The sequence below is a fragment of the Heterodontus francisci genome, chromosome 7, assembly GCF_036365525.1.
Source record: "Heterodontus francisci isolate sHetFra1 chromosome 7, sHetFra1.hap1, whole genome shotgun sequence".
NCBI lineage: Eukaryota > Metazoa > Chordata > Chondrichthyes > Heterodontiformes > Heterodontidae > Heterodontus > Heterodontus francisci.
In genome coordinates this window covers 16,824,261-16,834,207 of record NC_090377.1, presented here as the reverse complement: position 1 = coordinate 16,834,207, position 9,947 = coordinate 16,824,261, and the positions used below count along the sequence as shown (strand labels likewise).

Genomic DNA, 9,947 nt, shown 5'->3' with positions numbered 1-9,947 from the left:
ATTGGTAGAAGGATTAGATGGGACATGAGGAATAACTTTTTCACCCAGAGGGTGGTGGGTATCTGGAATTCTCTGCCAGGAATGGTGGTGGAGGCAGAAACGTTCAACTCATTTAAAAGGCACCTGGACATGCACCAATAGTGCAGTAACCCACAAGGCTCTGGACCAGGTGCTGGAAGATGTAATTAGATTGGGCGGCTCGTCTTTTCGGCCAGCACATACACGACGGGCTAAATGGCCTCCTGCGCTGGAATTTTTCTCTGGTTCCATATTGTACGGAGAGACTACCAACGCGCATGCGCATCCAGTCTGTGGGCAAGGACTGGTGAATGTGCGGGAGCGACGTAAACACGTCCACGTTTGTGTGCCAATGACGTAAGGACGTTGGTGATGGCGCATGACGTGATTGGTGGCGCGCATGCACGGACAGCCGGCGAGGATGCTGTTTTGATTTGTGGGAGCCGGCGAAACAGTCCACCTGGAGCCGGCGCTTTGGTGATGTCGGGGATCGAGGAGGAGAGGCAGCCGCTGCTGCGCCCGGCCCCGGGTCGCGGTGCTGCGGCCTGTGTGGGCGGCCGGCTGTACCGGCGCCGCTGGCTGATCCTGGCCACCTTCTCGATGCTGGCCTTCTTGCAGGGCCTGATCTGGAACTCCTGGGGCCCCATCCAGAACTCGGCCAAGCAGGCCCTGGGCTTCAGCACTCTGGACATCACGCTGCTGGTGCTGTGGGGCCCCATCGGCTTCCTGCCCTGCTTTTTCTTCATGTGGATGATGGACAAGAAAGGTAAAGGAGGAGGGAGGGGGGGGGGGGGGTCCTAGGAGAGGGGGCAGGATAGGCTGGTGTATGGAGGGAGGAGGTTCTGGAGGGAGGGTCTGCTCCCTTGAGGGAGGGAGTGGGTGGGTGGATGGATGGATGGATGGAGGGGGGGGGGGGGGGTGGTGGTGGGGTACTGGTGACTGCAGGCAGGGTGGTGTTGAGGGGTTTTAGGGAGGGAAAGGAGGTGGTGGGAGTTTTAGATAGGGTCAGAGTGGAGGGAGAGTGAGGTGGCTGGAGGGATTTGGTTGGTGGGAGAGTAAGGGAGGGTGGTATTGGTGGGGGTTATGGCAATAGGCAGGGTGGCTGTGAATGGGCATTGTGGCTGGAAGGATGCGGAGAGGGAATTGGCAGTTTTTTCTCCCTTGTGTTCTGACCAATTTGTATCCCACAACCAGCGTCACTAAAACAGATGATCTGATCAATTGTCACATTGTTTGTGGGTGCATGCTGTTGCGTTTCCAACATTACAACAGTGACCACACTTCAGAAGTACGTAATTGGCTGTAAACCTTCCTGATGTCATGAAAGGTGTTATCTCAATGTAGGGTTTTTTTAAGCAGAGTTGTGGGGTGGTTGTTGGGATCGTAATTTGCAGTTTAAATATGAAAAGCAAAAAAATCTTAAAACCAATGCACCCGCATCATAAGTCGACTTCAGCAATAGGTTTTGATTTTAATAAGACAAGAAAGGAAAAGTAATCTTCTTTTAAAATTATCTTTCTGTAGAACATGCTGGATTACAGATGGTAACCCTACTTCTGGGAACTTGAGTTGCTAAATTTTCAAACTTAAAGCTTTTATACAAAAAGCTAATAATTGTTTTGATGTGTTGAGAAGGAAGGAGAGAGAGAAAAATCTGTAATTATGCAGAAAAATGGGAGTGAGAGTATAGAAAAGCAAGTAGTCGGCCTTGCAGGCCTCTGTGACCTTTCATCAGAACCATTCTGGTGAAAGGTCAGACCTGAAACGTTAACTCTGCTTCTCTCTCCACAGATGCCACCTGACCTGCTGAGTATTTCCAGCACTTTGTGTTTTTATTGCCACTTCAAGTGTAGTGTTCAGTGGAAAGAGTTGTGAGACTTCATGTGGTTATCATGTGGCTGATGTGTTTTAGTGTTGAGTTGTGCACTTAGAATGAGTTTAACAGGTTTGCAAATACTTTCATCAAAATAAATATCTCCACCCTACGTAACCATGAGCTCATCCAAAGCTCTGCTGCCTCCATCAGCTTGCACCAAGTCCTGTTCACCCATCACCCTGTGCTCGCTGACCTACATTGGCCTTCTGGTCCGGCAACACCTCAATTTTATAATTGTCATCCTTGATTTCAAACTCCTCGTCCCTCCCTATCTCTATAACCTCCTCCAGCCCTCACATCTATGTTGTTCCAACTCTGGCCTCTTGCACAACCCAAATTTTAATTGCTCCACCACTGATGGCTGTGCCTTCAGCTGCTTGGACCCGAGACTCAGGAATTCCCTCTCTAAACCTCTCTACCTCTCTGTCCTCCTTTAAGATGCCTCTTAAAACCTACCTGTATGACCAAGCTTTTCGACTCCTGCCTTAATATCTTCTTGCATGGCTCAGTGTCACATTTTGTTAATGGACCTGTAAAGTGCTTTGGGACATTTTGCATTGTTTCTTTTAAAATACAATAGAAAGTGTGCTTCTGTTTACCTTCTAATTTAAATGAATGACAATCCTACCTTGCTGGTTGTTGGACTTCACGTGTAGCTAATGGAACGATCTCTATAAACAATGATCAGGAGTTGCTATTGATTATATTTTGCTTTGCCTTACAGTTACTGAGAACTTATTTGGGGGGGAGAAGTGAGCGCTGTGTTGAATGGTTGATAGGGTTCCCCATGTCCTCGCCTTGTACAGCAGAATCACCTACCCTTGCTCTGAGAAGGGGAAGGGTGAGAGTAGAATTTTGGGAAATGGTGGACACAGTCAGTTCTGATGAAAGGTCACAGACCTGAAACGTTAACTCTGATTCTCTCTCCATAGATGCTGCCAGACCTGATGAGTATTTCCGCACTTTGTTTTATTTTCAGCATTTCTGTTTTTATTTAGATCACAGTCAAGGACCCTGTCAAGCACAGTGGAGTGGAATCCTCAGTTGAAGATTCTGGCGGCAGCTATTGACGATTCTGCTTTTCTCATTTATGCCTCCTCCAGACCCATCTTTAATTTCCTTACTTCCCCCATTACCATCTCATTTTGCCTTGTACCATCTTTTCTTTTGTCATTTAATCTCTCCTGCCCTCCAACCTATTTCTTCCCCTCCCCTTTCCCTATCTCAATACTTGCATCAAACTGTTCCATCACTAACTCGTGCCAGTTCTTATGGAAGGTTATTAACCTGAAACCTTACCTTTGTTCCTCGCCAGAGATGCTGAGTATTTTCCAGTTTTTCTGTGATACAAGGTAGTTTTTTGCTTGAAGCACCTCTATGGGGGTTTCTATGAAAAGTGGAATTTATGATCTGCTTGGTCCTATAGCTTTTCAAATTACTCTCTTTAAACAAATCTATTTAAAAGGGAACATAGCAGTGAATACTACCAGTCAGCAGGTCTGGTCGTATCTGGAGAGAGAAGCAGAGTTAACATTTCAGGTCTGTGACCTTTCATCAGAACACGTCTTATTTCAAATTTCCAGTATTTTGCTTTTAACCATAGCAGTGAGTCCTAGTTTTATACAAATCGTCCAGTGAATTTCTTCCCCCACATCCGTCCCCAACGAAACAATGTATGCTATATTGGGTATAAGTTACTGAGCTAGGCTGAGCTTCATTTTGGAGCAGTTCAAGTAAAAACATAGAAAATAGGAACAGGAGTAGGCCATTCACCCTTCAGTCCTGCACCGCCATTCAAAAAAGATCGTGGCTGATGGTCTAATTCAGTACCCTGTGCCTGCTTTCTCCCCATATCCCATGATCCCTTTAGCATTGAGAAATATATCTATCTCCTTGAATATATTTAATGACTTGGGCTCCACTGCCTTCTGCGGTAGGGAATTTCACAGGTTCACCACCCTCTGAGTGAAGAAATTTCTCCTCATCTAGGTTTTAAATGGCATGCTCCCTATCCTGAGACTGTGACTCCTGGTTCTGGACTCCCCAGTCATCGGGAACATCCTCCCTGCATCTAGCCTGTCTAGTCCTGTTAGAATTTTATAGGTTTCTATGAGATCCCCTCTCATTCTTCTAAACTCAAGTGAATATAGGCCTAAAATAAAAGCAAAATACTGCGGATGCTGGAAATCTGAAATAAAAACAAGAAATGCTGGAACCACTCAGCAGGTCTGGCAGCATCTTTGGAAAGAGAAGCAGAGTTAACATTTCGGGTCAGTGACCCTTCTTCGGAACAGGGTCACTGACCTGAAACGTTAACTCTGCTTCTCTTTTCACAGATGCTGCCAGACCTGCTGAGTGGTTCCAGCATTTCTTGTTTTTATTTAATATTGAATATAGGCCTAGTTGACCCAATCTCTTCTCATACGTAAATCCTGCCATCCCAGGAATCAGCCAGGAAGTAGCCTGTTGTTTATACACCCAGTAATATGTAAATATATGGCAACTTAAAGATAAAATGCATTGTTTGGATGGGAAAGCAACTCAAATATAAATAAGGTTTATATTCATAAAAACTGCTGCACAGCAGTTCATTGGAAACTATATTACTCAGTAGAATGTGATTAGAAACCCCAAGGGTACCTCTTGTCTTTAGTCACACGTTGATATTTTAGGAAACTTAGTTTCACTTGACAAGCTCCTGAGGCTGTGGTTGTATGTGTTGTTGGTCAAAGCTGCAGAATATTTTGAAGCTAGTAAGACTGCTGTTATGCTGCAGAGTTCTCCTTGTTAATTTTGCTTCCAATATCACATGCTTAACAACAGCTTGCAAATATATAGCACCTTTAACATAGTAAAATGTCCTAAGGTGCAGAAGTTTGACACTGAGCAACATCAATTAACATGCACAGACCTCTTGCTGACGAATAAGTTTTACATCTTTTGAGAAGGTAGATGGAAGCATTTGTGCGTTCAAACCATTTCTTTTAGAATAGAAAGAAAAACATATTTGTTTATAAACTGGCTCGCAGGTCCATTGGTGTTGGCTTGACTCCATAATAAAGTTAATAATTTTCACGCCCGAGAAAGAACGAATTGGCATTTATTTGCATGCTGCCTGAACATGACTCTCTCAAAAGTCTCAAAAGTTCTTTACGCACAATAAGTTATTTTGAAGCACAGTTGTTGTTATAAGGCATAAATATACATCAGCTGGAAACCATGTTCCACACAAGGTTGCATAAATGCCAATGAGTTGAATGATGAGTAAATATATTTTTGGAGTTTGGGATGTTGGACAAGGCACTGAATGTACTCATCTCCCTGTCCCTAACCATCACCAGCCCCACAACCCTCCGAGGTCTCTGTGCTCTTCCAATTCTGACCTCTTGTGCATCCCCAGTTTTCATTGCTGGCGGCTAGGCCTGAAGCTGCCTAGGCCTGAAGCTTTGGAATTCCATCCCGAAACCTCTCTGCCTCTCTACCTCTCTCTTCCTCCTTAAAATGCTTCTTAAAACCTACCTCTTTGACCAAGTTTTTGACCACCTGTCCTATTATCTCCTTACGTGGCTTGGTGGTGTTATTTCTGATAATGCTCCTGTGAAGTGCCTTGTGACGTTTCCCTATGTTGAAGAGACTGTATCAATGCAAGTTGTTAAATAGTGTCATGAGATCAGTTGCATCCACCCAGACAGATGAAACCGCGATGTGACATTTGATCTGAAACGCTACACTTCCAATGATGCAACACTCACTCAGCACTATACCAGAGTATCTGCCTGGATTAAATGCTCACTCCTGGAGTGGAGCTTGAAAGCGCAATCTTTTGACTCCAAAGTATGTGTCTGATCAACTGAACCAAGCTGAGACTAAGCCCAGTTGAAGGAAGGGCAGGGGATGTTATATCATCTCTGCAGCTGCTGGTCTCTGACCTGCAGTGCAATGTAACAGCACTCTCTGGACCTTGGCAGCAATATCCATGCTCACGCCATCACAAGATTGACACAATTAACAGAGAAAATCTTACACTCTTGAGCTTGGAAATGACTCAAGACGTATCAAACTTTTATCAAATTTCTGCCTCCACTATTTTAATGGAGTCATTACCCTGTTTATTTTAAATGGTTTGCCATTGCTGTTAAAATAACAGGATGACTTGATTTTATTTAGAAACTGCATTCTGGCAGTAACTGCTCAAATTGATTTCCAAGCTTTTGCCTTAATTTTTTCCCCCTCCAAGCTACACAAGGATTGGCAGTCAGGTTCCTGCTCAGTGCTTATGAGTGTGTGTGGACTGGGGATGACTGCCCTTCTTGTTGAGCAAATGATTAAATGATCAAACATTAAATTCATATGTCCCTTTATTTTTGTTTCTGTGCATATTAATCAGGAGAAAACCACTGCCTGAATTATGTAACAACACCATGTCGTAAATAGCATGAATTCGCGCAGTGGCAAAGTAGATGCAGGAGTTTGTATAGAATCTGATTAATTTAGTGTTGGTTTTGTACAGTGCATAAGTAAGCATGGTTACCTCATCCTAATGTAAGAGGAGATGCCCAATTCCTGTGCAGTATAAGTCCTGTTCTAATGGCAATATCAGCTTGACGCAGTTGATGGCACACTTGCCTCTGAGTGAGAGAGTTTCGAGTACCAGCCCTTCTGCGGACCGATGCCGCATTTCAGCGCAATACCGAGGGAGTGATGCATTGCTAGAGGTGCAGTGGTTTGGATGAGTGAGTCATTAAACCAAAGCCCTATTTGTCAGTTCTGGTGAAAGTTCCATGAGATCTTTGACTATCTGAAGAAGATCAGCGATCTTCCTGGTGGCTTAGCCAACATTTATTGCTGAACGACGAGCATGAAAACCGCTGAAGTGATCATTTATCTGATTCTTGCAATTCTGTGGCAACTTGTTTTGCACCAATTGGCTGTCTCATTTACCCACATAACAAGTTGAAGGCATTTGAGGCACAATTGATTAGCTATGAATTATTATAAGTTGCTTTGCTATGTCCTGAGTGCATGATGGGCTTTAGATAAATGCAAGTTCTTTCTACTAGAGAACCTGTAATATTAGAGCATTTTAAGATTTTTTCCAAAAATATACTTTATTCATAAAAATTTGTAAAAATACATTACAAAACAATTCAAATTGGACATTTCATGAAGTACAATAAAGATCAGTTTCTTTCAATAAAGTAGATGAGATGCCTCACTACTTTTCCTTCTTCTTTGGCCTCCTTGTCTCGAGAGACAATGGGTAAGCGCCTGGAGGTGGTCAGTGGATTGTGAAGCAGCGCCTGGAGTGGCTATAAAGGCCAATTCTAGAGTGACAGACTCTTCCAAAGGTGCTACAGATAAAATTGGTTGTCGGGGCTGTTAGACAGTTGGTTCTCCACTTGCGCTTCTGTCTTTTTTTCCTGCCAACTGCTAAGTCTTTTCAACCCGCCACACTTTAGCACCGCCTTTATGGCTGCCCGCCAGCTCTGGCGATCGCTGGCAACTGACTCCCACGACTTGTGATCAATGTCACAGGACTTCATGTCGCGTTTGCAGACATCTTTAAAGTGGAGACATGGACAGCTGGTTGGTCTGATACCAGTGACGAGCTCGTTGTACAATGTGTTCTTGGGGATCCTGCCATCTTCCATGCGGCTCACACGGCCAAGCCATCTCAAGCGCAGCTGGCTCAGTAGGGTGTATATGCTGGGGACAAAAACAAGAAATGCTGGATTCACTCAGCAGGTCTGGCAGCATCTGTGGAAAGAGAAGCAGAGTTAACGTTTCGGGTCAGTGACTCTTCGGAACTGATGTTGGCCGCCTCGAGGACTTCTGTGTTGGAAATATGGTCCTGCCACCTGATGCCAAGGATTCTCCGGAGGTAGCGAAGATGGAATGAATTGAGACGTTGCTCTTGGCTGACATACGTTGTCCAGGCCTCGCTGCCATAGAGCAAGGTACTGAGTACACAGGCTTGATAAACTCGGACTTTTGTGTTCTGTGTCAGTGTGCCATTTTCCCACACTCTCTCTTGGCCAGTCAGGACATAGCAGTGGAAGCCTTTCCCATGTGCTTGTTGATTTCGACATCGAGAGACAGATTACTGGTGATAGTTGAGCCTAGGTAGGTGAACTCTTGAACCACTTCCAGAGCGTGGTCGCCGGTATTGATGGATGGAGCATTTCTGATGTCCTGTCCCATGATGTTCATTTTCTTGAGGCTGATGGTTAGGCCAAATTCGTTGCAGGCAACCGCAATCCTGTCGATGAGTCTCTGCAGACACTCTTCCATGTGGGATGTTAATGCAGCATCGTCAGCAAAGAGGAGTTCCCTGATGAGGACCTTCCGTACTTTGGTCTTCGCTCTGAGACGGGCAAGGTTGAACAACCTGCCACCTGATCTTGTGTGGAGGAAAATTCCTTCTTCTGAAGACTTGAACGCATGTGTGAGCAGCAGGGAGAAGAAGATCCCAAACAGAATAGGTGCGAGAACACAGCCCTGTTTCTCGTCACTCAGGATAGGAAAGGGGTCTGATGAGGCGCCGCTATGTTGAATTGTGCCTTTCATGTTGTCATGGAATGAGGTGATGATACTTAGTAGCTTTGGTGGACATCCGATCTTTGCTAGTAGTCTGAAGAGACCACGTCTGCTGACGAGGTCAAAGGCTTTGCTGAGTTCAATGAAAGCAACGTAGAGAAGCATCTGTTGTTCACGGCATTTCTCCTGTAGCTGGCAAAGGGAGAACAGCATGTCAGTGGTGGATCTCTCTGCTCAAAAGCCACGCAGTGCCTCAGGGTAGACACGCTCAGCCAGCTTCTGGAGCCTGTTTAAAGCGACTCGAATGAAGACTTTCCCCACTATGCTGAGCAGGGAGATTCCACGGTAGTTGTTGCAGTCACCGCGGTCACCCTTGCTCGGAAAGAGGGTGATGATATTGGCATCGCGCATGTCCTGTGGTACTGCTCCCTCATCCCAGCACAGGCAAAGCAGTTCGTAGAGTGCTGAAAATATAGCAGGCTTAGCACTCTTGATTATTTCAGGGATAATGCCGTCCTTACCAGGGGCTTTTCCGCTTGCTAGAGAATCAGTGGCATCACTGAGTTCCGATTTTGATGTCTGTACATCCAGCTCATCCATGACTGGCAAAGACTGGGCTGCATTGATGGCGGTTTCAGTGACAACATTTTCCCGGGAGTACAGTTCCAGGTAGTGCTCAACCCAGTGGACCATTTGCTTGCGTTGGTCAGTGATTATGTCCCCTGATTTAGAATTGAGGGGGGCGATCTTCTTGATGGTTGGCCCAAAAGCGCTCTTAATGCCATCATACATTCCTCTGATGTTTCCGGTGTCAGAGGCCAGCTGAATATGACTGCATAGGTGTTGCCAGTAGTCATTTGTGCAGTGCTTCTGGCTGCTTTAATTGCTACGGATGTTAACTCGCTGGGGGCTTTCTTGTAGTTCAGCAGTGCAATGCACTTAGCGGCTATGACAGGTTCCAGCTCTTCAAAGTGAGATTGAAACCATTCTGCATTCCGCTTCACACGTTTGCAATAGGTGGTCATTGCTGAGTCATAGGTGGCGTCTCTGATGTGGGCCCACTTGGTCGCTGCGTCCCCTGTAGGAGTGTTTTGAAGGGCTTTTTCAAGTGAATTTAGAAATTTATGTAACAGCTGTGGATGAGAAATTCTGTTAGTGTTGTTGCGCGGGCGGCCTTTCTGCTTGGAGCGATACAGCTTCTTTGGTTTGAGTCTAACCTTGCTGCACATCAGGGAGTGGTCAGTGTCACAGTCCGCACTGTGGAAGCTGCGTGTGATTTGAACGCTGTTTAAAGAGGCTCGCCTTGTGATGATGAGGTCCAGCTGGTGCCAACAACGTGATCTTGGGTGTCTCCAAGAAACCTGGTGACAGGGTTTAGTATGAAAGAACGAGTTGGTGATGCAGAGGTTATGATGGGTACACAACTCAAGCAGTCTCTGTCCATTCTCATTCATCCTTCCAATGCCATAGCACCCAAGGCAGGAGGGCCATGTGTCATGGTCGGCCCCAACCCTGG

At 45.6% G+C, this 9,947-nt stretch overlaps 1 protein-coding gene across 1 annotated transcript in view; it reads left to right on the top strand.

The window, feature by feature from the left end:
- Window positions 1-389: 389 nt before the first annotated feature.
- slc49a4 (solute carrier family 49 member 4) overlaps window positions 390-9,947 on the top strand; it is a 74,456-nt gene continuing 64,898 nt past the window's right edge. Inside the window, exon 1 of the mRNA XM_068034846.1 lies at window positions 390-784. Coding sequence (XP_067890947.1) covers window positions 391-784 — 394 coding nt within the window. The 5' untranslated portion in view covers window position 390. The remainder of the gene's footprint in view (window positions 785-9,947) is intronic.